The sequence below is a fragment of the Rhinolophus hipposideros genome (assembly GCF_964194185.1).
Source record: "Rhinolophus hipposideros genome assembly, chromosome: 24".
NCBI lineage: Eukaryota > Metazoa > Chordata > Mammalia > Chiroptera > Rhinolophidae > Rhinolophus > Rhinolophus hipposideros.
This window is the reverse complement of record NC_138070.1, coordinates 19,996,590-20,023,398: the sequence shown is the minus strand read 5'-3', so window position 1 is coordinate 20,023,398 and position 26,809 is coordinate 19,996,590. Positions and strand designations below refer to the sequence as shown.

Here is a 26,809-nt window from a genome sequence, read left to right as displayed (position 1 = left end):
AGAGCTGATTGTCTGGCTAGGTCTTATTTTCGGGGAAACATGGTAGAAGGAATGAGAAAATTAGAGAAGTATCATTTAGGAATAATTGATTCAGACAAGAATCATCAATGGACCCAAAAACAAGGAGGTGCTAGTTGGACGAGGAACATGATATTAATGTAGTTTCAAAAAGTATTTCCCCACAAAATACTTACTACTTTATTGTGAAGAAACCTGGCAGACAACATCTTAAGCAAGTGATAAAAGTTAACATCAATGGTAATGGGACCAAATCAACATGATGTTTCCTGATATTGATGCACTGAGAACACAGCATCACTTCTGTGATATTCCTGCCAAAAATGCCTAACCTGAATTTTACTAACCTTTAAGAAACACTGAACAAACCCAAATTGAGAAGTATTCATAAAAGGTTAAAGTGGTCTGAACTCTTCAAAACTATTGAGGTCATGAAAAATAAGGAAAGACTGAGAAAGAGTTCCAAGTTAAAGGAGAGCAAAAAGACAAAATGCAATATGTGATCCTGGAACCAAAAGGATAGGAACGAAAGGGAATATTTTATATTTTTTGTTTTCTTTTATTTTTCTTATATTTTCTTGTTTTCTTTTTGCTATAACACTTTTGAGACAACTGGCCTCAACTTACTCTGAAATGATTCAGGGACAAAAATATAGATATAGATATATAGGTATATATACATAGATAGAGATATAGTTGATTCTCGTTATTTGCAGTAATTATGTTCTATAAAGTCAAATAAACACTGAAGTAATGACTATATTGAACCATTGGTTCACAAACTAAAACTATGTATCTACTTACTTATATCTGTTTCCCTTAATCTATCTGCACGCCTAATGATGACAGACCATTTTTATTTGCTAATAAGTATTCAGCCCCTAACACACTGCCAGGCACAGAGTAGGTACTCATAAAACATTTGTTAAATTATGGAAGGTCAGGATGGAAAGGACTGAAGAAATACGAAATGAATGAAACAGAAGGCACTTTAAAAACACAGTTATCAGTAAGCCAAAAATCATGAAGAACAGGGGAGGAGCCCAGCTTAATTAAAAACATAGTAGTACAATTACCATTTTTTAATGTCAATAGGAAGAGTGATTAGCCAAGAAGTACAGAAAGATGAAAGTAAGAAGAATTTGAAAATGTTCATCCAAAAGTGCCTACCGGAAGGCATGCCCTATATCCTCCAGTTTGTTTACCCACTCAGTATTGAGAACCTACAACAAAGGTAGGCCTGGGATACAAAGATAAATATGTATTAAGATGTCTTACAATGAGCAAGTGAGATGTTGATAGCTTATAGTCAGTACAGGATACTGACACACATCCAATATCTATGCTCTCTTCTTTCCATATGATAAAATGTTTGGCTGGGCACATGGCTGCCCAGAATAAAGACTACATTTCTCAGGTTCCCCTATTACTAACTTCTGAAATTAATTTCTGACTAAGAGAATGTAGGTAGGATCACCAGGTGCCGGTTTCCTGTAATCTGCCTTAATAGCCAGCCAATGAATACTGTTTCTTATCTTCCTCCACTGTGCTGCCTGGAATGGCTGTGAACTTGGACTGAGAGCATGAGGATCACATCCCAGAGATGGTGAAATAAAGAGGGAGAAGGTCCCAGGTCATTGAGGATGTTACTGGACCGAACCATCATAACAGCTCTGGGCCACTTACCTCCAGATTTCCTGTAGTAACTTCTATCTTATTTAAAATCTGTTACTTTGTACTTTCTGAACCTAATCCAAACTAAAAAAGCAGGATAACTGCAGAGGCATGGGGTAGTAAGAAACGAGGCCAGGAAATGAGCTATGGAGAGACCATGACGGCAAAGCTAAGGACCTTGGACTGGAGCCCAAAGGCAGTAAAAATCACTGAAAAGTGACTCTAAGTGACTTCTAAGTAGAAAGGGGGTGACAGTCAGATTCACATTTTGATATGTTATTCTAGTAGTCATCATGGAGCTAATGTATCAATTATGTTCCCAAACTTTGATTTCAAACTCCCTAAGAAATCTTCCGAATTTAACATGACTTCCTGCAGCAAGTGCCTTATGGGAGAGAGGTGGCATACATCGGTTTCCCTGGCAATTATACTATTTTTCACTATAAACGAATAAACTGGTACTTTATGCAGTGGGATGATTTAATGTAATTGGTACTCTGGTTTGTACATCAGATTAGTAAGAAGTCCACCGCCAAAAGACTCAGGGACTGTTCACAAAATTGAGGCTGTGGGTGAATTGGAAGTATTGTAGCCCACTGGGAATTTATAGTTTGGGTTCTACCAAGGTCAGGGAATTGCAAATCTTAAAACTGGTTTAAGGTATCAACTGTAACTGAGAAATTAAAAAAGGAAGAAAAAAGGTAACAGTGAATAAGAGGTTCAAATTTTCAGGTAGAAAACAAATACATCGTGGGGATGTAATGCACAGTATAGGGAATATAGTCAATAATGTTGTGACAGCAAAGTATGATGTCAGATGGTTGCTGGACTTATTATGGTGATCACTTCTTTAGGTATACAAATGTTGAATAACTATGGTGTACACCTGAAACTACTATAATATTGTTAGCTATATTTTAATAAAAATCTTTAAAAATAAATACATAAATGGAAAAAAAAAATCTGGTTTAAGGTGATTCCAAACTAGTAATGTACCAAGGAGACTAACAGAGGGAATTGTAAATCCTTTCTGGAGGAAGGCAACTTCATCATAAGCCTAAAGACATTCCAATACATAATTTTTAATATACAATGTCAAGCACACAAAAAAGCTACACTCCATGATCAAGGGAACTGAAACAAAAGATCCACAAAGCCTTCAGATATTAAAGAGATACACATACTCTCTTTATTCATTCAATGAAAGTTTATTGAGCACCTATAGCTCGTGAAGCACTAAATACATAAAGATAAAAGACAGTTTCTCAAGAGGCCGTAGTCTATGGAGATGACAAACGATGAGAATACCAATTGTTAAATGCTATGAAAGCGTAAAATGCTATGAAACATAGTGTCGTGGGAATTGCACACAAGAGGTACCTAATCCACACAGGCTTGGACAGGGTGGTCAGAAGAGGCTTCCTGGAGATGATATAACAGTTGAGTATGGAAATATGGGTAAAAATTAGCCTACATCCTATTAATAAGAGAAAGGACAAAAACTATATGATCATTTTAACAGATGCAGAAAAACCATTTCACAAAATCCAGCACCAGTCATGATAAAACTTCCAAAAGTCCCAGAGAAAACAGATGACATATTAGAAACAGGACAATCTGAGGATGGTACATTTATAAAGGTGGTGTACAGGACCACAACGGACAGTGCAGGAACCTGAAGCTAGTAGAAGCTAAGCTGGTATCACCTCCAGGCCCAAAGGAATAAGGGGAAGGAATAATTACCAGAATCCAGGAGAGTCATACAGGGTCTGCTGCCTTATGAAGGGCTGTGAGCTTCAGTGCAGGGACACGGCCAACCCAGTATCTTACAAGGAGGGAGCCAAAGGAATAAATAGTCTGGCCTCACTCTCCTCCCTCCCTCCCTCTCTCCTGCCAGGGCTCCTCTTCAGCCAAACCCAACAGGAATCCTGGATGCTGATGAGTGGAGATCAGATCTAGGGGGAGGGATATATTGAAGATATCCAGCACAAAGAGGTAATTCCCTAGCTCATGTACTTTGGAAGAATTCTGAACTACAGCCTCAAGGACTAGACCTGGTATCTCAACATTGTAAGGTCTTGCTGCTTCTGAGTGTGCTGACCTGCTTACCTCCTACAGCGCAGGCTCCCTGTGGTCTCTGCATGGTGGAAACACAGTTGCTGTCACAGCAACCTCAGCAGGAGGTAGGCCTCTCTTTAAATTAGGTGGGCTGTCTCAGCTTTAGAGAAAAACCTCCGATTAGCCCTCTATGGTCACATGCCCGCCCCTGAACCAATCACTGTGTCTAGGGCAATGGGACACCCTTGACTGGCCAGCTGCAATTCACATGCCTGCCCACCCCTGTGAGTCTGGGGTTCACTAGCAAACCAGTCTCTTTCTGGTAAATTCTTCCCCTTTGCCTAGGCTAGCCAGAGTTGGATTCTGTCATTTGGAACCAAAAGAACCCTCATGCAGGCTGAAAGCAACCAGGATCAAAAGTAGGGAAAAGATACAATAGCCAGCTAGCCATAATGTTTTAACATCTAACTTCAGGAAACTCATCCTCATTCCTGCTCAAAATCAAAATTTTAATGATGCAAAATGGTTTCTGGCTGTAACATAAGGTATGAAATGTGCACTATACTCTAGATGAGAAACCCAAAAACCAACAACAAAAAATCAGTACCCAAACTTCCTATCTCACCACTCATGATTTAGGGGAAAGCTACATTTTTTATTATTTTCACACACACACAAAATGTTTATGGGCTTTTACAAAGGCCATAATTTCAGTTATCTTTTTTGTCAAGTCTCATCACTCACCTGGAGTCAACCTTCCTCTCCATTCTCCGCTTTATCTCTTATTGATGGAAATTCAACCAGTGGCTGAATATACACTTCTTAGTGAGCAGATTCTTCATGAATCAAAGTCATTTAGCTTCCCCTTCTAAGAAAAAGGGAATAAAAGAGAGTAAATTAAGAGCCACATTTCTGAACAGCTACATGCCAGCTTCAACACTAGATGAATATGGGAGGTCTCTGATCTAAACTACTTTTTAAATTGCATTTTTAAGAAGTTATTTTTCTAAGAAAGGAAACTAATAGGAGACTGAGCCACACTCAAAAGGTTATGACTGGTTCATTCCTCCTGTCCAGGACAAGTTCTTAGACCTTCAACTTCCCTTCATAAGAACACCAGCCAGTCAAAAATTTCCCAGGTTAATTTTTATAGTTGTCAATATTACCTATAAGAATCCTCAGGCAGTTTTTGATCTGTAGTAAAGTGCCGTGGACAGTTTTCATTTTCATTTGGTGGTAACGTCTACCAATAATATTTATTATAACATAGTTTTTATTTCTTAGTGCAAAGAATAGCAACGTTGTAGGTTGAACTATGTTCCCAAAAAAAAAAGATATGCTGAAATCCTAACCCCTAGTACCTATGACTATGATCATATTGGGAAACAGTCTTTGCAGATGTAATTAAGATGTAAGTTAAGATGAGGCCGTACTGGAATAGGGTGGGCCCTTAACCCAATATGACTGGTGTCTTTAAAAAAATAGGAGGAACTCAGGGACAGATACACACAGAGAGGAGAATGTCACGTGAAGACAGATACACAGGGAGAACAGTATGTGATAATCAAAGCAGAGATTGGAGTGATGTGTCTACAAGCCAAGGAACACTAAGGACTGGTCGCAACGCCAGAAGCTGAATGAAAGACATGGAACAGGTTCTCCCCCCGAGCTTTCAGAAAGAGGATGGCCCTGTCGACATCTTGATTTCAGACTTCTAGCCTGCAGAACTATGAGACTATAAATTTGTTGTTTGAAACCACGCAGTTTGTAGCATTTGGCTACAGCAGACTTTGGAAACTAATACAAGTAGTAAGACAAAGGAGTAAGATTTAAGTGCATGGTGGAGGAAAGCTAACAGGGTGGACATGTCCTATGTTGGGTAATTGTGATGCATTCATACCGAGACACTCATTGTAAAAGAATGAAATCACTCTTTATAATCAAGGTCACCCTCAAGGTCACATATTTCAATGACAATCAGACAAGGAATTACCCCTCCCCCCAAAAAAAGTTTATCCATATAAAATGAACAGTCCTTACTGAGATCAAACAGTCCTTACTGAGATCAAACCTATGTAGTCTTTCTGGTATCACACTCCAAGTGACAAAGGTCACCATTAGTGACTATTTCCATAAATAAATTAAATTGAAGGATGATTCAAAAAGGGAATTTTGGTAAAATACTACCATAATAAATGGGTCATTGCCATGGGTTTGTCTTGTTATAATGATTCTATGGAATGTTATCTGTAGTGAAAGACTCCCTTTTGTTATACACTCTGTGTCAACATTCTAAGTACTTGTACATATCTGCCTTCCCCATTAGAGTATAAATTCCATGAAAACAAAAGCTACGTATGATTTTCTCACCACTTATCTCCAGCATCTAAAACAATGTCTGGAACATGACAGGTGAAATATATAAATACTGGAAAGACTGAGACACAGGTTTGATCTCAAGGATATGAAGGTGAACTTGCTTCTGAGTTGGAATACAAATGATAACCAAATATAAAAGATAGCTCAAGAAAAACAAAGATTATTAGGTGTGGACTCCCAGTTACCTGTATAAATCGCCCACCTGACAGTAAAAGATAAAAGGGTATTATACAAGAGGTGGGAGAAGAGGTCATAGGAAATGAAAGACTGCCACAAATTTTTGCAACAAGAAAGTGGAAAGAGGAAAATTAACTGACCTAACAGATTTGAGGAAGTAAAAATCAACAGAGTGGGATACCAAAGAGAAGCAGGCCAAAAGAATCCCAGAAGAGCTCAGAACTCAAGAAACAAGGAAAGGTTCCCAGAAGTCATAGGCCACAAATGAGGGGTTTGAAAGTCTATATGGTGAACACCTGAGGCCCCTGGTCTCCTCCCCAACCTGGCCAGGTAGGTATACAGCTCCCTCCCCACAACCTGCTTCCAGAATTCTTACAGCTAGAGTGGTACTTCCCAGTCTCAGAAGAAGCTAAGAATGAACAGAACTCTAGATTCTGACATCTGTGCCCCACCTCCACCAATAAAAAGGCAGACTTGACCCTACAGAGAAGCTCACAAACGTGCAACTCCTGCTCAGACTCCGGGAGCTTCCAACTATATCTCTCGGTTGCAGACACTTAAGAATGAATGGACAGTCAAGAATCACAAGACATTTGGAAATGACCTCCAACAAGAGAGACCAAAACAAACAAAGGAATCTGAGGAAGTACCACCACCTATGATGTATTCCTGCCCAAAACTTGCATCTAAATATTATCAAGCCTCATCTAAAACTAAGTACCAACTAACAAAAAATACAGGGGACAAATAAAATGACTTTGCAATCAGCAAAATCAATGATGTAGGAAACTTTACAGGACAAACGACCCAGTTCCTTCAACAAATAAACTGCAAAAAAGGAAAAACTTACACATTAAGAGACTTAAGATGCATATTAACCAAATGCAGTGTATGGATTTTGATTTTAACAAACTACGAATCAACTGTCAAATAGAAAGCAAAAAACAATCAGGAAGATTTAAACTTCAATTTTTTTTTAAACTTAAAAATGTTTTCATGGGGCAGCCAGTTAGCTCAGTTGATTAGAGCATGGTGCTCTTAACAACAAGGTTGCCGGTTCGATCCCCACATGGGCCACTGTGAGCTGCACCCTCCACAACTAGATTGAAACAACTACTTCACTTGGAGCCGATGGGTCCTAAAAAAACACACTTAAAAAATAAATAAAAGTTTAGAAAAAAAGTTTTCATGAGTTACTTAAAAATTACCATTAATTTTTATTGTGATAGTGGTGTCGGTTGTTCTTTTAAAAGGACAGCTTATCTTTTACAGAATATACAGAAAATTTTACAGGTAAAATAGGAGAAATTTGAGTACCAAAATAACTAAGGACAATAATAAATTATAACATTAAAGAAAATTGGAATTCATGACTCCAGGCTGATATAAAGAAATGAACAGAGAGACAGATAAATGGGGGAGAAAGGAAGGATCACTCTTACACAGAATTCCCACCAAAAAACGTAGAAGTTGTAGAGCTGGAAAAACCCCATCTTACAACCATCATGGAGAAAATCATTTTGGGGGGGAGGCAAAAAAATTAAAAAGTAGTGAATGTGGATAAAGGTATATGGGGGTTCTCTATATCATTCTTGCATCTTTTCTGTAAGTTTGAAATTATTTCAAAATAAAAACAAAAATAATCCAGTGGGGACAGAGTGCACAGAGGTATAGATGAAAACAAGATAATTCATGAGTTGATAGTTTTTGAAACTGGGGGATGGATACATATTACATGTGTTTATAATTTTTCATAATAAAATGTTGGAGGAAATAATAAAAATTCTGGAGGAAACAAAGACAACGTGAGAAACAGGAAAAAGAAAACCCTATAATTAATATCCTCAGAGAGATAAGAGAATATATTATACACAGAATAAAATGAGGATCTTATTTAAAAGAAGAACTAGAAACAGGAGAGCCAAAACATTTGAAGGTCTCTGAATAAAGTTGAAGAAATGTCCCAGAAATAGAGGAGTGGGGGCGAAATGACAAAATGAAATAAAAAATAAAGAAAAAGTTAGAAAATCAGAGGCTCAATCCAGGGGATCACATATACAACTAGTAGGAATTCCAGAAAGAGAGATGTGAGAGAAAAAGGAAGAATTATCATAGAAATAACAAGAAAGTTTCTCAAAACTAAAGGATACAAATCCTCAGATTAGAGGTCCTCCTACACTAAGACCAAATGTCAGGGTAGATAAAAACACTTTTTCCAACAGGCAAGAAGAAAAAGCCTAAGATATCGCTTGAGCATAAAGAGTAAAACTGGACACTGTCAAAATTAAAAACACCTGTGCTTCAAAGACACTATCAAGTAATAGGAGAAAATATTTGCAAACTAGCTAAGGGACTTATAGCTAGATTACATTTTTTAAAATTCCTACAACCCAATAAAGAGACAAATAAACGAATTTTAAAATGGACCAAGGATGGGAAAAGATGTTTTTCCAAAGATCTATAAATGGCCAATAAGCACATTACAAGATGCTCAGCATCATTAGCCATGAGGGAAATGCAAATCAAACGACCAGTAGGATGGCTATAACCAAAAAGACAGAAAGATAATAACTGTCGGTGAGGATATAGAGAAACGGAAACCCTCATACACTGCTGGTGGTAATGTAAAATGGTGCAGACATTAGTTACCACTTGATCCAGCAATTCCACTCCTAGGTATACACCCAAGAGAATTGAAAACGAATGTTTATACAAAAACTTGTATGTGAATGTGCATAGCAGCATTATTTGTAACAGTCAAAAAGTGGAAGCCCAAATGTCCAGCAACTCATGGATGGATAAACGAAATACAGTATATCCATACAATGAAACATTTATTTCCCCATAAAAAGAAATGTGCTATTATTAATGCTAAAACAAGGATGATCCTTGAAAACATTATGCTAAGTGAATGAAGTCAATCACAAAGGACCACATATTGTATAATTCCATTCATATGAAATGTCCAGAAGAGGCAAATCTATGAAGTCAGAAAGTAAGTTGGTGGTTGCCAAGTGCTGGGAGGAATGAAGGAAAACAGGTAGTGACTACTAACAGATGAATGACTACTAACATTCTTTTCTGGGTGTTAAAAATGTTCTAAAGTTGATTATGGTGGTATTGCATAACTGTGAATATACTAAAAACCAATGAACACTTAAGTGGGTGACTTGTGTGGTATGTGAATTATATCTCAACAAAACTGTTAAAAGAAGAAAAAGAGGAAGAGGAGGTGGAGGAAGAAAAGTAGAAGTAGTAATTACAGGAGAATGTGCTCCAAAAGCCAAGGAAGCAAATTAAGAAAATAAAAGGGGATCCAGGCAACAGCGAATTCAACACAAGACAATAGTAAATCCTAGGACAGATGTGAAAAGGAGTCCCTGGATTAGAACTAGGTACGGACAGCAGGTACAGAGACACCAGATCAGATTAGAGCAGAGCAAAGAGGTCTCCAGGGAAAAAAGTGAAACGGATGGTTTTACGAGTATGCAAAAAATTAGATAGCCATGTGAGAAATGCTGAAGCATTCAGAAAAAATATTTAGTGATCTGTGTATGGACCACTAGGCAAATGAGAAGATAAGACTATTATTAATTCTCAGAAGAAATGATGGCATACGAAAGGGTTTCAGTACTCTACTTGGTTCAGCAATGTCTATGTTATATAAACACTATTAATTTAACAACAAATTACCACATAACCACATTGGTGAGATAAAAAAAGGAAAACTGTGAGCTAAGTAATTACCTCCCTCAAATAACAGTCAACACTTAACGTGTAAAACTAATAAACACAGGTGAAACACAGGTGAAAGAAATATCACCTATAAGAATATTTACTTTCAATTTATAAATAACATCAGAATAAACAGCTAGACGAATGGAAATTAGAACTGGGGTATGGTGGCTATTGGCTATACATTTTTAAATTAGTTTTTATAATAAATTATGTATGCTAATTTGAAAAATCTAAATCAAAAGTATCTTGAAGTTTCTACAGTATTTTGCAACTTCTAACAATGACTAAGAACTGAATGATCCTACTAAAAAAAAAAAAAAAAAGGCAAGGAAATACAGTACCTAAATTTATGTCTTAAGCCCCAGAATAACTTTCAACAACTTCCAGAAAGCCTCCCCTGACACCTCCAAGCCTCATACTTTCATGGCTCTTAGGAGGGTACCACACAATCTAAAACGTAGAGATTATATTCAAAATAACACTTATGAAGTGGTTACTCTGTGCCACATATAGTACTAAGCATTTTTTCATTAATACCTGCTTTTTAATACAACCACCCCAAAAGGTGATAGCCATTTCATTTCACAAAGTGCCCAAGGTCACACCAGCTAAACGGTAGAGCTGGGACTGGTACTCAGGTGCATAACACCACTCATTCAACAAATACTTACTGTTCATCTACAAAGGTTATAAAGAAATCTGAACGGCCTACAAGCATATAAAAACGAAATACTAATCTACTACTTCACGGGCAGCTTCACGGTGTTTTACCCAGTTGGCCCCTCCGGGCTCAGATGGGGCCCCTGAAGTCTGTACACACTCCACTGGTGTCCAAACTTTTTTCAACATTTTTCACCAAGGGCCATATGCGGTAAAAGACACAAACAACCAGGCCACTCACTGGAGGTGAAGTAGTATTGCCTCACCTGGTTTATTTAAGTAAACTAAATATATTTTTGGAATTTACTGCAGGCCAATTAACAATGGATCATGGGCAGCAGTTGGCCCGCAGGCTGCAGTTTGGACACCCCTGCTAGTGACTAGAGCCTTGCAGTTACACAGCAGGGATCCAGAAACTCCCCACATGGGCGCACGCTAATGGGCCTTGCCTGGACCGGGCACCCGCAACTGCCTGCAGCGCTCTGGACGCTCAAGAGGATGCTGCGCCCCCAGACCCGGGCAACAAGACGCAGCACCCGGCAGGAACCACGCGAGCGCCGCGCTGGGCGAAGAGGGCAGGCCCCGGCCGCCGTCCTGCGCGCTCTTTTCGTGTCTCCTCCACTCCCCACCTAGCCCCGTGGGTAGGCAGCATCACCTGCACTTCTAGAAGACGAGGAAGCGGAGGCTCCCACAACAGAGCCACCCAGCCCAGCTCGGAGGGACAGACGCTCGCCGCTGGGCTCCTGGCCGGAGAGGCCGAGGCATTCAGAGGCTGGGGACGATTGGACCGGGCCTCAGACCTCAGGCAGTCAAGCCCTCTGCACTTGTCACGTCAAGAGCCTCCGGAAAGTCTCGACCCGGGCGGGTGGACACCGGGCGGACACGCACGAGCCTCCTAAGGCGCGCGCAGCCCACGTCCGCTCTGCGCTTCCCGCGCCTCAGTACGCCGGACCTGCGCCAGCCCCGCCCCCGTCTCCACGGCGACGCGGCGTGCGTGAGAGACGCCCCGCCAGGGACCCGAGTTCGCGCAGCCTCAGTCCAACGGGTGACACGCCTGCCCCTGGCCGCGGTTGAAAGCCAGCTGTGCGAGTTAGCCCGGAGGGGCGTGGATCAACGCACCTGTGGAGCAGCCCCACGGAGGTCTCTCTGCCTCCTTGGGCCGCCAGCTTCTCTCTGAGCTCAGCTTCCTACTGCTGCTCTTGCACAAGAGTGGGAGTTGTATCGAAACGGATCCCCGAGTTATGCTTCGCAAGGCAAGCACTAGGGATGAGGTTCCTGTCTGGAGGCCAGCACTTAGAGTTCTTCCCTCACCTCTAGATTCCCACGTGAGCCTCTCCGGGTTCTCCATGATTCCCCGGTAGTGCGAGCCCACCAGTACCGAGTAGGGCGCGCGCATGCGTGGGAAAGGAGCTTGTCAATCTGGACTAGGGGGTGAGATCGCGTCGTTCCGCGGCCCCCCGAATTAAAATTATTCTAGGCTGGTATCTTCTCTTAACCCTTCCTTTAAAACTGTAATTAATAAGCACTAGTTGTTAGTGAATAGTTGTTAAAATTTAAAATTTGGGTCCATTCTGATCATTTTAAAAAATGGGGTGGGGGCGGATAGGTCAGGCATTTTTTAATACTTTTCTACAGTGCTTTGTAAAACATCGTTTGAAAGCACGTCAGATGTCTGGTGGAGAGAGCAAAGGCTAGCATCATGTATATAAATACTTGAAAGATTTTACGTTAAAAACAGAAAAATAACTTGTTAGTTGTCTCAGGAATGGAATCACAGGTTAATTTGTATTTTCGCTCTATTTTCTACGTATGTTAATTTTTGTAATTTAAAAAAGTGTTTAAAAAGGAGGAGTTCCACTTTAGCGGGACACTGGGGCCAATCTTTTAGGGACAACTCTTATCTAAAGATATGCGACCAAGTAGCTTTAAAAAATTTAGTGAGTTTCAAAGTCCTAATTAACACTATAATATTTGTTGTAAAATTAGTCTTTCTTATAAGTACTTTATATAAATTATGACATATCCAAGACAATAAATCAATAAGCATGCTTTCTAGATGATTTGCTGGCGCTTTCTTTGTCACATGCATTTATCATCGTAATTTAGGAAGGGATGAAAGCCCTTTCCAATTGAGTTACGAAAATAGTCCTGTTGAGAAAGATTGGAACATAATAGTATAGAATAGCTAGGGCAGCAGCACTTACATGGTGTCAGACTGTTTTAAATACTTCTCATATATAAAATCAAAGATGTAGAGTGCCAGAAGGGGTCTAGGCTCTGCATATAATTCGCTGTGTGATCTTCCGGAAGTCCCTTAGTAATTTTCTGATAGTCCTTAATCTGAGTACAAGATAGCACAACTGTGAAACTGTTCATATCCTATTTTCTTGGAACTAAGAATTACCCTTGGAGCAAAACAAACAAACAAAACTGAGTAGGAAAAAGCCCATTTAGAGAGGTACAGGACAGTTGAGTTGTAATTTCAACTTTCTGAGAAGTGGCTGCTCTCAAATTTTCTAGGTTTTTAGTATTTTCATTTGCTTCTTTACTGTTCTTGGACTGCTAATTTCCCCAACTGATTATTTGAGTTCCCTTAGGCCAAACTTTGAACGAACAATTTGAACCTAAATCAAGATCTTACAAATATTTAGTAAGCAACTAGAATAAATAATTTCTCTTACTCTCTCAAGAGGTTTCCCATACTGATATTTGAAAATTGTTAGTTGCAAAAAGGGGCACTTAGAATTCCAAATTATTCCTGCTAAGGAGAATAACATTCAAAAGCTACAACGAAACAAGTGTTTGCAAGGATCTAGTTTTTGCATGGCCTTTTAGTATATTATTACCTTTATTCCTAGGTGATAATTGTCTTCTTTCACAAGGACAAATTGAGATTCTGAAAGGTAAGTTGAGAACAAATTTCTACGAGACATTAAAAGAAGAGCTGGTGCAAGAATACATCCTAATTTGGATAGACCAAAGGGCCCAGGAAATTAGCTCCAAGCCAGGCCAATATCATGATAGTAAATTGCCTTGAGCAGATTTCACGTGGCTTGTGGTAATTTTACAGTATGCTCACAAATTCTTTTACAACTCCTACCATATAAAGGTGTAGTCTAAGTCCCCTCCTCTTGAATATAGGCCAGACTTAGTGACTCCTATGTAAAGAACAGAATGTGGCATGTGGCAGAACAGAGGGACCTCGAGGATAGGTTAGAAAGTGCAACAACTGACTGACTCTCTTGTTCTCTCTGGACACTTGCCTTCGGAATCCAGCCACCATGTTGTGAGGAAGATCAGGCCACCCAGAGAAGCCCTGTGTAAGTGTTCCAGCCAACAGCTCCAGTGTTCCCAGCTGACAGCCACCATCAACCACCAAACATGTAAGTAAGCCATTAGATGATCCTAGCCTTCATACTTCCACTGCTCTAGATGATGCTGAATGGAGCAGAGACCAGCTGTTCCTGTTAGAACCAGCCCAATTGCAGATTTGGGTGCAAAATAAATGTTGAGTCAAGCCACTGAGTTCTGGGGTGATTTTATACACAGCAATAGCTAACCCGAACAGTGTTTTAATACGTTATGTCTAATTCCCACTACAAGCTTAGAAAGTAGATACTGCTATCCCTTTTTGACACGAGTAAATAGGTCCAGAAAAGTGAAATGACTGGCTCAGGTTTCACACCAAGTGGCAGAGATCAGGATTTAAGAGCTTCAAAGAATAGACATCTCCACTGCTCCATAATGGCAAGGGGATTAGACCATTTCTTCAGCATTAGGAAGAACCTGGATTCCGAAAGCAATTTGGTTTTAATAACAACCATTGTTTGCTCACCTACAACATGTCTCTGTATAGACTTAAAAAAAATATCCAGCAGCTTTATGGAGGTTGTATAAGGCTTTTTTTAAAAAAATATACCATTAAGGCTTTGACATTTTTTTTTGGGGGGGGAAGGGGAACAGGACTTTATTGGGGAACAGTGTGTGTTCCAGGACTTTTTTCCAAGTCAAGTTGTTGTCCTTTCAATCTTAGTTGTGGAGGGTGCGGTTCAGCTTCAAGTTGTTGTCCTTTCAGTCTTAGTTGTGGAGGGCGCAGCTCAGCTCCAGGTCCAGTTGCCCATTACTAGTTGCAGGGGGCGGAGCCCAGCATCCCTTGTGGGACTCCAGGAGTTAAACTCAAGGAATTGAACCGGCAACCTTGTAGTTGAGAGCCCACTGGCCCATGTGGGAATCGAACCTGCAGCTTTTGGAGTTAGGAGCATGGAGCTCCAAACGCCTGAGCCACCGGCCCTGCTCTGTATAAGGCTTTTTACCCACCTTTTCCCATTTAATCTTGATAATAGCCCTGAGTGGGTTATCATCTTCCTAATTTTACTGATGAGAAAATCAGGGCTAAAAATAAAGGGCCTAATTCTCCATGGCCTATAGGGTAGAGCTGGGATGCAAACTCCTCCAATTTGCAAATGTTTCCCTCTACCTCTTGCCTGCAGAGAACAGATCATTTGTAAGAAACACTTTTTATTCAGTATTATAGAGGAAAAGAAAAAATGTTTTCATAATTCTTTTCTCTGTTGTCAAAACTCCAGGAAGGACTGATAACTCACTCACTGTCCAATCCCGATTTCACAAGTGAAGAAAGTGAAGCTAAAGAAAGGAGGATCCTTCAAAGAAATGTAGACTTCAATACGCTTTAGCGAGAAAAATTATGATTCCCTCCACACCTATGTATCATTTTACACAAACCCTGGGCGGTCCCAACCCTGGGCGGTCCCACTGGGCAAAGGGGCTGGTGATAATCCTGCAGAACAGGCTCACAGGTGATCTCCATCAAACCTTTCCTGACGGCTCCTCCCCCCCTCCGCACAGCAGTTACTCTCATTGCGCACAGAGTAGGGAATTAACATTTGCGTTTCTGTGTCCCCGTCAGCCAGAGTCTCGTCACTGAGTACTAAGTGCTTGACGTCCGTCATCTCATTTTCACCCACACGCTTGCACTTTCCCTTCCCATGCAGACTTCTGGTTATGGGCGGGAAAGAACATTGCAATACATTTGTCGCCCTTAGCTCAATCAAATGCAATCGTGGCAAGTTTGCCTATTAAGGCATCAACGCGTGATCTCGTTTATTCCTCACAGACTTATACAGAGAGGCCATTTTAGAAAGGATAAGAGCTAAACTCAGAGATGTATCCAAAATTACACCACTAGTAAAAGAGAGCTGAGGTTCGAGCCCACACCGGAAGGCTCAAAAGGCCCCAGGTTCGCCTGACTCATTCGCACTGGTTAGCTCCAGGGTTCGCCGCCAGCTCGAACTGTGCAAACGCAGCGGTCCACGCGCTCCCAAGTCGGGCCACGCCGCGGACCCCGGCCCACTTCTCTGCGGCCACCTCCTTCCCCAAAGGAAAGCCTGGCGCGGGCCCCAAGCACAGCCCATCCCGTTGCGCCCCGCCCCGAAGCGCGCGTGGGAACGCGGCATCCTCCCCGGGGCTGCCCACGACGACCGCCTGCGCGCACCAGGGAGGGCTTCCGCCGCCCCCGACCCGGCCTCGTCGCCTCCGCCGCCACCGCCTCCCAGCCACCGCCTTCCCGCTACCGAGCGCACGCAGGGGCCAGCGCCCGGGAAGCGCGTCGCGATGTTTCTCTTTTCCGTCCGGCATTGCCGCGGCCACCTCACATCCGGGCGAAGGCGGTGCTGGGCCCGGGTGCGTGGAGGGAGTTATTAAGGAGGAGGGGGCCGGGGAGGAGGGGCGGAGGGCTGGGCCGCGGTTACGGCGGCTGAAGAGAGCCAGCCGGAGCGGTTGGGGGGGCGAGCGTGAAGGCCTCGCGGAGTAGCCCTCGGACCGGCGCGGACGGCGGGGAGGGGAGCGACGGCCGAGGCGAAAGACCGCCAAGCGGCGGAGGCACCGAGTAAGGGGCTGGCTGCGGCGGCGGGGTCTGGGACGCCGCGCGCCGGGGCCCGCCGGGAGAGAAGGGGCGCGGGCGCGCTGCTCCCGGGGTCGCGTGCCTGAGCGCGAGCGCCGGGGCGCGCGCGGGGGACGGGCCGGGGCGCCAGGCCGGCGGGGTGGCGGGCGGGCCGCGGGCCGGCGGGGCCCGAGCCGCAGGAGCGGACGGCGGCGGGCCTGCGCCCGCTCCTGCTCTGAGCGCCCGGGCCGGGGGATTCGGCCTCCCGCTCCCTCCGGCCCGCCTCCCCTCGTGAGTAGCATCCCCGCCCTTCCTCGGAAGGAAGGCGCTGGGTCGGGGCCTGCGCGAGAGGCCGGGGGTTGGGGTCGCGGCCCGGGAAAGCTGCGTTTCGGAGCTGAAGCCGGCGTTCGCTCCTGCCTTGCCACGGGCGCCCCTGACATGGCCACAGGTGCGGCCGGCTGGGCGAGGGGCGCTCGGGCTCCGTCCCCAGTCCCTGGCCCCTGGCTAACAAGGGGCAGCTGGCGCCGTCCATTGGCAAGTGACAGGCACTGTATTACAGCCCGACTTACCGGATCCCGAGCCCCAACGAGTGTCCTATCTGCCCCCACTCGGGAAACTTCCCCACTACTCCCTGAACGGTCCCTATGGGTGGCAACGACTAATCTTGATATCCTTTTGTAGTAAAGCTGCTTAAAGGCTCTCTACCCTAATTTGGGCACCTTCCACTTCTTTCCTGACGTTTTTGATGCTTAGAGCACTTTATTTACTAGAAGAGATAACTACCAGTGGTTTTATTTCCAATTGGGTTCTGGTTTATAGCGTAATTGTGGGGGTTTGTGTTTTTTTTTTAAAGGTAGTCATTTTAAGAGATAGTTTCAGTTTCTTAAACAGTTTAAGACTTCTGAAAAATTATTGTTCTCCGTGACAGTTTTGTGCTGATTTATCTTCCAGGTGCAAAGAATTGTAGACCAAGGAGCCATGGATAGGAGAAGTGTGGGTGAAACAGAAAATGGAGATGCTTTCCTTGACTTGAAGAAGCAGCAGGCCTCGAAATCCCCCCATCGCTATACAAAAGTAGGCTTTGTTACTACTGAAATAGTGTTTCTTTATAAAGGTGGGGAGGTTAGTAACATTGTGTAGGTATTTCATTAGTATTATCTAAAGTGTAGTCTCATTCTGACTTACTAAATGGACTAAATATTAACTAGATTTAGTAAAGCATGGCTTTGAACTTTTTTCTAAGTATGAATACCAAGTTTAAACTAGAATTTGCTTCTAAGTAGTTTTCAGGTGAAGGGACTATCTGCTCAGATCCCATATGAATTTGTGGACCAGTATATGTTGGCACACAAATTCTGTAATAGCTGTGTGTCTGGTATGTTGTTGACTTTCATGCTATAGAGTAAGGAAGGATTCCAGCTCTGAGATGGCTCACGAAACCAGTGTCCTCTGTATTGATGTTTCCTTAAGAGGTGAACACCGCAAAGGAATACTCTTTGGTGCATTCTAGGTGCTTGACTAGGGTAACCAGATTTTTTAATTCTGTTTTTTACTTCCAGTTATAAATTAGATGTGGATTCACAAAAGTAAGACTTCAGTTATATTTCCTCTAGCTAAAAACTTGTGATTTAAAACTGCTCATCTAGATAGTTGCTTTTTCCAGGGGTTTGCAAATCACCTCAAGGTCGCATATTTATTGAAGCTATTGTTTCAGTATCTTGTTGACTGTTGAATGTTTCTGAAGAGGTTGGCAGGACTCAGCCGTGAATTCATTCTGGTTCCCTGAAATGTGTTGGGCTGGAATATATAAAATATGCTTGGGACAGTTGACAGGAAGGATTATGTCCTAGGTGAGCCCATATCTGTATTTTTTTAGTATGGACCCAATCAAGGACTCTGGTGTGGTTATTGTCCCTAGCTTCCCAGGATACTGATGGGTTAATATTTTAAAGTCAGGCTTTGTCTGTGTACTGGTACCACTACTGTCACCTACTTGATAAAGTTACTCTTACCTACTTGATAAAGTATCAGATGATGTCAGTAATACTCATTTTCGGCATTAAAAAAAAAAACTCTCTAGAAGAAAAAGTGCTTTCAGGTGTAAAAGAGTTCTTGGTTAATTGCTGTCATAACACAGTCTTTTTTTGGCATAACAGTGAGTTGATAGAAAGCACTTCATTACTTCATTCATATTTGGTCTTCTCAAATGTAGTAACCTCAAACCTGAGAGTGCTTGAGCATCTCACAACTTAAATTCATCACCTAAATGTTGACAGATGAATTCTGAATGGAGAAAAGCTTATTAAATGAAGGAAAACTGATTTGAACTGCTTTTGTGATTTCAACTCAGCTGGCACCTTTTGAATAAAAGTTCTGACTGGTACTCTCTTTGTAGAGTCCTGGCAGAGAGGCTTTTGAATCACTTTCACACAACTGATCTGAGGGTGGCATGTATATATCATACTTAATGTATATCCGTCTTTATGCTTAAAGTAATTTTTAGAAAGATATTGGTCTCTATTTGGGTAGAACTTATGTATGTCTATAATAAAGATTAAGAATCTCAGTATGGCCCATTTTTGACAGTCCAGCCTCAGAATTCTGCCGTATTTAGATAAATGTGCTTAAAATGGTTAAGAAAGGTATTTGTTAAGTTAATGACAGCAGAGCTTAGATTTAATGGTCTTCTCTAACAAATTTAGTTGGAAATAGGTTTACTTTCCGCCCCATTCAACAGAATTTAGTTAATGGCTGGTTTAAGATTATGTTCAAACAGTGTTAGGGTAGTGCTTTCGTATATGTTTCTCCACTTTAGTAATTTTATGTGAGACCCTTTCAACTTTTTCCTATCTTCATCAGAAATCTTTGTTCACCAGGTCTCGAGGTGTAATACCTGCTTTTCTATTAGTGGTACTATCCTCTGTTTGAACTACACAATAGAAATGCTTTGAATGATCCCATTCAGATCTATGTGTTTTTTTCTTCAAGTGAACAAACTGATGTTAGATCACAAAATATACATACTTTGTGCTGTTCCTCTTTTGCTCCTGTATCTTGCCAGTGACCACTTATTAAATGTTGTCACCTGCCAGTTGGACAGGAAATAACAGAGGACACTGAAACCATTCAACTTGATCTTGACCAGACTTAATCATGCACATTAAATCTAAAGGGTAGGTGTTGGATTGTCTGACCTTAATTTCATGTGTGTTCTTCATTAGAGGTGACTTGTTATGAATTGGCACCATTTTAGTCATCATTGTCTGTAGGGATCTTTAAAAGGGGCTACCCTAATTTGTGGCTGATAGTTGATCAGTGGTATGGCCATATTTATGTCTTTGCTTTAACACCATTAAGAAGATAGACAAGCAACTGAAGTGGACTGATTTGAGTAATCCTCTTAGCCTTCTCGTAGAGAATCAGTTGCAAGACTTGAAGTCAAGCCTCTAAGAAAAGAGTAACTTATTTAAATCCTAGGTTGAAATCAGCAGTCAGATGGTCGGTTTTTCCTATACAGAGGTTTCATTTGACAGCTTCATAGGTTTCTTTCATAAACTGAGTTGAGTAGTAACCTCTAACAGGCATCATTTCCGTGACACATTTAGCGACAAACTTCTTAAGCTACTATAAAAATAAAGATACCTGTTTATATTGGGAAAGGCCAAATTATGGTATGAAAAATCATTATAAAATCTTAATGCTTCAGTTGTCCAGAAAATCTAGCTCACTGGAAGTTCTTAGAGGGGGCTGGCTGGCAACTGTCTTCTGACTGCACTTCCCTACGTGTTCCAATTCTAAGTCATCTTGAAAAGTTAAGATTCAGGGCCTTGCCATCATGAGTATTCTTTCCTACTCATGGTGGGAACTTCTACATAAGGAGTCAATCATTTCACAATTGGAACCTTTAACATAGAAATTTATAGTCAGGGCCTTTGATTTAGGAAAGGGTGCTATGAGAGGAGGCCAACTTGGGGGAAGCCTGCCCAGTGACGTGGCAGTTTGGCTTAGGGTTCCCAGTTGTCTCACTGGACAGGGACACAACACTGAGTGACAGAGTTGCTGGGAGAGATTGTGCACCTTCCTTTGTCCTCTCAAGAGAAGCACAGGAGAGGAGGCGAAGGGGCTGTTGAATCCTGCCTAGTTTAGGTCCCCCACTTTACCTCTTACTTAACCTGTATGGCCTTCAGCCATATACTTATCTTCTCTGAGTCTCATTCTTTTCCTCTGTAAAATCCAGGTGTAATAGTATCGACCTCATGAGTTTTGTGGGGAATAAATGAGAAATACATGTCTAGAGCTTAGAAAAGTGTCTAGCACACAATAAGTATTGAAAACTGCTTAAGGCCTAATAAGGGTATAAGGTTAGGGGGAGATACTAAAAGTTACCTCCTTTAGATACCAATTTTAGATCGAGTTGCTTATTTTCTAAATGTCGTGGTGACCATCTCCATTTTAATATGAAACCGGAAAGCCCTATTAAAGATGTCATGCCAGCAACCCTTAAAAGGATTTTCTTGTTTTCTTCTAGTATTTTTCTACCTGCTTACTTAACATTTTATATTGCTTTGTTATCAGTTGTATAAACACATTTAAAAGTCAAGGTTTATTTTTATAAACCTTGGCATTGGCCAGATCAACAGAAAAAAACACTTTCCTTTTTTTTTCTTTCCAATTCCCTTCTTAGTTTTAAATAAATCCTTTCCATAGAAGAAGGCATTTGCGTCAAGTCAGCCACCATTAGATGCTTGGGTGAATCCAGGTGCTAAATCCTGCTTATCAGTTCTGCAGGATCCAGTTTAAATCCTGACTTGCCTGAACTGTTCTAAATGGTGCCCCCTTTAGCAACAAACCTCACAAATGGGGGGATGGTGGAATGTATCCCATGAGTCCCCTATGTTGTTAGTTCATCATTGCGTTGGCTGTCATCTATGGATACTATTATCCCATTGTGATTCTATTTTTAAAAGCTTTCTAATCCTGTCAGAAAAGTCGCGTAAGTCTCTAGAATGAAATATCAGGTTAGTCAGCCACTATCTTGAGAGTCTGATGGGCTAAGCCCAGTGCTAGTGTGGAGGGTAGGGACTGGCAGAGGAGGTCAAAGGCAGTTCCAACCCGAACACTGCCCCAGGGAGAGTGGCCTTCTTTAGGAGAAGCCAGGCACACAGGTGAGACACTGGCTAACTTCTAAAGTGTTTGACCATTAGCAATGAAATTAAACTTGGGGTTTTTACAAAATATCTAGGTTAATACCGTGTTTCCCCAAAAATAAGACCTAACCAGAAAATAAGCCCTACCATGATTTTTCAGGATGACATCCCCTGAACATAAGCCCTAATGTGTCTTTTGGAGCAAAAATTAATATAAGATCCTGTCTTTCTGGGAAACACGGTAATAAAAAATTAAGCTTTCTACTCTTTCATCTCTTATAAGTGACTTGTATGCAATCCTTTTATAAGGTCAGAATGTCATTAGAATGCATAGCTGCTTCTGCATGGGATTTCTGCAGGAAAAAACTGGATGAAGATTTTAACCACTGTTGTTTTGGGCTTATACTCAGTGTTCATTTGCTCTCTGATGTTGACCACTAAAAGTGGGTGTCCATATTAATGATTCCCAAATATGTAGATTGTTCTCGGGGGCTTGACATTTTCTTTAAGGGAGGCTGCTAAAACTAAGAAAATGTGTTTATACTTCCTTGGGTGTGTGGCTCTTAGGCAATTAGCAGCTTGTTCTTGCCTGGTCAGGTTTAAATACCCTGTGAAAAAAATAAGGTCTCAGATGTTAACTCTTGTCTAGATGATAATTTTAGCGAATTTGTCCATAATCAGTAAGTTCCTGTAGGTTCTTAGGATTCTACGAAAGGGTAATCTTACATTCCCTCCTGAAGTACTCATAGGGAGGGAGCACTCCCAATTCACATTGGGCACTGTACAAGTATTTTTCCTTTAGCTAAAGTTGAAGGTTTTCTTTGAAAATATCCCAAAGGGTTTCTTTCCAGGAATAATTGCTGTTAAGGGCACTTGATGAGATGGTAAGTTTAAGAACACTTCTCTTGAAAGTCTGGAGAGCCTTGGGGCCAGGGACAAGAGTGATCTGTCTGCTAGACTCTAAGCCTGACACACAGGAAATGTTCTGTGCACAGGTATGAAAAGAACAAACTTCGTATTGCCTTAGCTCTTGGTCTCTCTCCTCCCTAAAGTGGGGGGTCCTCTCAAGCTGGGATACCATATTATACGACTTAAGACTTTGCTGGGAGTTAACAAATTTAGCTCTCTCAACCCTATGAAGAGGCTTTCTCTCATTTTTCCCTAAATGCCCAGGTGGACAGTGAGTCACATGTTGAGAAACATAATGGGGATCGGTTTAAAGCACTACTTCCTAACCTCTTTGGGGTCTGTTGGAAATCTTTTGAAGGTATGAACAATCACTGCAGAAATTGCACAAATGCATACTTTTGTATATGGTTTCCTTGAGGCCATGAAACTGGTTTAAGAAGCCCTGCTCTCAAGAACAGTAAGTGTAGTTTTACCAGGGTGTTTCAAGTTATTCCCAGAAGCCTTCACAGTCCAAGAATTATTTTCCCAGTTCTCAGCGTATTATTGAGGAAAGTGGCTCTCCCTCCTCTCCAGACAGGTGGGCTGTGTTTTAGCCATTGCGCTTAGCGGTATGTCCTACCACAAATCATGCTGCTGGCATTATAATGCCAGTGTGCCATTGGCTCATTGCTCTGCCTTCTGTCCCTACAGGCCTGTCGGGTTTGTATAGTCAGTCACTTGAGCACTTACATTTAGTATATGCCAAGCATATAAAGTCACTGAAGAAAACTGGAATTCTATGGAAGGGAAAGTTAAAACATTTTTACCAACCTGAGCAACTCGTTTGTATCCGAGAATAGTTGGCATTTATCAGCCTGCTATTAGAGCAATAAGTCTGTAAGAAGTGAAGTTAAACAAAACATTAACCTCTGATGACTGGACCTCAGGTTAATTTACTTAAAAATATTTTTTGAGATATAATTTACATAAAATTCACCCCATTAAAGTTGATCATTCAGTGGTTTTTAATAGTCACAAAGTCACACGACTATCACTACTATCTTAGTTCCAGAACCTTTTCATCACCCCAAACAGAAACTCTGACCCATTAGCAGTCACTCCCCACTAGACCTTTCCCATAGCCCCTGGCAGCCATTCAGTGTACTTTTTGACTCTGGATTTACTTGTTCTGAACATTACATGTAAATAGAATCATCTATGGCCTTTTGTGTCTGGCTTCTTTCACTTAACATGTTTTCAAGGTTCATGTTGTAGCATGTATCGGTACATTACTCCTTTTTATTGCCAAGTGATACTCCATTGTACGGATTTTCCACATTTTGGCTATTGTGTTTCTGTTTGTTTTTTTAAAGATTTTATTAGGGAAGGGGTACAGGACTTTATTGGGGAACAGTGTGTGCTTCCAGGATTTTTTCCAAGTTAAGTTGTTGTCCTTTCAATCTTAGTTGTGGAGGGTGCCATTTAGCTTCAAGTTGTTCTTTCAGTCTTAGTTGGTGGAGGGCGCAGCTCAGCTCCAGGTCCAGTTGCCATTGCTAGTTGCAGGGGGCGCTGCCTACCATCCCTTGTGGGAGTCGAACCAGCAACCTTGTGGTTGAGAGGACGTGCTCCAACCACCTGAGCCATCCAGGAGCTCAGAGGCAGCTCAGCTAAAGTTGCCGTGTTTAATTTTAGTTGCAGGGGATGGAGCCCACCATCCCTTGCGGGAGTCGAGGAGTAGAACTGGCAACCTTGTGGTTGAGAGCCCACTGGCCCATGTGGAATCAAACTGCGAGCCTTCGGAGTTAGGAGCATGGAGCTCTAACCACCTGAGCCACCAGGCCAGTCTGTAACTGTTTAACTTTTTAAGGAACTGCCACTATTTTCCACAGCAGCTGCACCATTTTACGTTCCCATCAGCATTGTTAGGGTTCCAATTTCTCCACATCCTTGCCAGTACTTAATTTTACTTTTTTTTAAATAGCCATATTAGTAGAGGTGAGGTAGTATCTAACTGTGGTTTTGACTTGCATTTTCCTAATGACTAATGATGTCAAACATCTTCCATGTGCTTGTTGGCCATTTGTGTATCTCTTTTGGAGAAAAAATCTATTGAAATCTTTCACCTGTTTTTAAATTGGGTTGTCTTTTTGTTGTTGAGTTGTATGAGTTCTCTCTATATTCTGGATACTAGACCCTTATCAAATACAGTAGCTCCACCCCCCACCCTTTATCTGCGGAAGATACTGTGATACTCCCAGTGGATGCCTGAAACCATGGATAGTACCAAACCCTACATATACTATGTTTTTTCCTGTACATACATACTTATGATAAAGTTTAATTTATAAATTAGGCACCGTACGAAATTAACAATAATTATAAAATAGAACAATTATAACAATATATCGTAATAAAAGTTATGTGAATGTGGTGTCTGTCAAAATATTTTATCGTACTGTATGAACAGTATGGATATGCTGGACAGAGATAATGAATGTCCTAGGCAGGATGAAGCGGGATGGTTTGAGATTTCATCATGCTACTCAGAATAGTGTGCAGTTTAAAATTTATGAATTGTTTATTTATAGAATTTTCCATTTAATATTTTCAGACCACCAGGGGTTACTGAAACCACAGAAAGTGAAACCGTGTGTAAGGACTACAGCATATGATTTGTTCATTTTTTCTTATTCTAGGGGTTGTCTTTTCACTTTCTTAATAGTGTCAGAGTTTCTAAATTTGAAGTCCAATTATCTGTTTTTTCTTTGGTGCTTGTTCTTTGTCTCATAGCCAAGAAACATGGCTTAATCCAAGGTCATGAAGATTTACACCTATGTTTTTTCCTAAGAATTTCATCGTTATAGCTCTTATATTTAGGTCTTTGATACATTTTGAGTTAATTTTTGTATATAGTTAAAAAAACTATATTTTTTAGAACAGCTTTAGATTTACTGGAAAAACTAGGAACATAGTAAGAGAGTTCCTATATGCCCCTTACCCAGTATCCCTATTATTAATGTATTGGTGGTACATTTGTTTAGTTACAATGTTGATACTTTGTTACTAACTAAAGTTCCCACTTTGTTCACATTTCCTTAAGTTTTTTCTTTCTTTTTCCCCCCTTCTTCTGCCTCACCCCCACACTCTGGTTCAAGCCATTGTTTCTTAGTCTAGTTGTGTAGGACACAGCTCCCTGGCCCATGCTGGTGTTATCAGCCTTGTGCACCCCTCCTCGGAGGTCACCACGATGCCGGCCGCTCATGCTCACAGCAGCACAGGGAGCATCAGCCCAGCTCCAGGGAGAGCTGTTGTTCACAATCTTAGCTGTAGAGGGTACAGCTCACTGGCCCATGTGGGAATCGAACCTGCAACCTCAGCTGGAGCATGGCGCTCAAACCTCCTGAGCCACCGGGCTGGCCCACATTTCCTTAGTTTTAAACTAAACGCACTTTTTCTGTTCCAGGATTCCATCCAGGATGCCACATTACATTCGTTGTCATCTCTCTTTAATCGCCTCATTTCCCTTTTTGTAAGGCTATTACCTTTTTTAAAGTATTTTTTTGATCCCCACAAATAGAACATTTACTACTACTACATGTTTTGTGGCTGTGTTAAAATGTTAATCTTTCCCAGTTGACTCCTAAATAGATAAAATAAGAATTTAAGCAAAAAGCTGTAGTAAAGAGGGAATACCTAATACTTGGACTCCCTATTATCTTTTGGGGTTAAACGTTTCAAATAATGCCTCATTGTTTAGAAACCTGTGTATTGAGAATATATATATTTAAGTATGAAATATATTGCCCTTTGTTCATACTATGTTTCCCTGAAAATGAGACCTAGCCGGACCATCAGCTCTAATGCGTCTTTTGGAGCAAAAATTAATATAAAACCGAGTCTTATTTTATTGTAATATAAAATCGGGTCTTATGTAATATAAGACTGGGTCTTATATTAATTTTTGCTCCAAAAGACACATTAGAGCTGATGGTCTGGCTAGGTCTCATTTTTGGGGAAACGGTAGTAAATTGGGTTCTTAATTTAGCATTTGGATTTGAGGATGGTGAAGTAAGGGAATATGTAATAGTCTTTGGGTTGCTTCTAATAGCAGAAAATGGCTTTGCAATCTTTTTTCCGTAGTGTAGGTATAAGTACGTATTTCCAACATTGC

At 41.4% G+C, this 26,809-nt stretch overlaps 2 protein-coding genes across 10 annotated transcripts in view; one reads left to right on the top strand and one right to left on the bottom strand.

Moving 5' to 3' along the window:
- SFI1 (SFI1 centrin binding protein) overlaps positions 1-11,681 on the bottom strand; it is a gene marked incomplete at its 3' end in the record, with an annotated part of 76,539 nt that extends 64,858 nt beyond the window's left edge. For 3 of the 6 annotated variants that reach the window (XR_013992445.1, XM_081036509.1, XM_081036511.1), the window contains exons 1-2: positions 11,360-11,681; positions 4,495-4,618 (exon numbers count right to left, since the gene is read on the bottom strand). Coding sequence is in view for 4 of the 6 variants with exons in the window: in XM_081036509.1 (XP_080892635.1) it covers positions 4,495-4,517 (23 nt within the window). The remainder of the gene's footprint in view (positions 1-4,494; positions 4,619-11,359) is intronic. The other 3 variants (XR_013992446.1, XM_081036510.1, XM_081036512.1) reach the window with 1 other exon arrangement.
- Positions 11,682-14,068: 2,387 nt separating this feature from the next.
- EIF4ENIF1 (eukaryotic translation initiation factor 4E nuclear import factor 1) overlaps positions 14,069-26,809 on the top strand; it is a 42,646-nt gene continuing 29,905 nt past the window's right edge. The window contains exons 1-2 of one of the 4 annotated variants that reach the window (XM_081036506.1): positions 14,069-14,087; positions 17,555-17,677. In XM_081036506.1, coding sequence (XP_080892632.1) covers positions 17,582-17,677 — 96 coding nt within the window. In that variant the 5' untranslated portion in view covers positions 14,069-14,087; positions 17,555-17,581. Of the gene's footprint in view, positions 14,088-16,423; positions 16,610-16,768; positions 16,895-16,927; positions 17,052-17,554; positions 17,678-26,809 lie in introns of those variants that run through there. The other 3 variants (XM_081036504.1, XM_081036507.1, XM_081036505.1) reach the window with 3 other exon arrangements.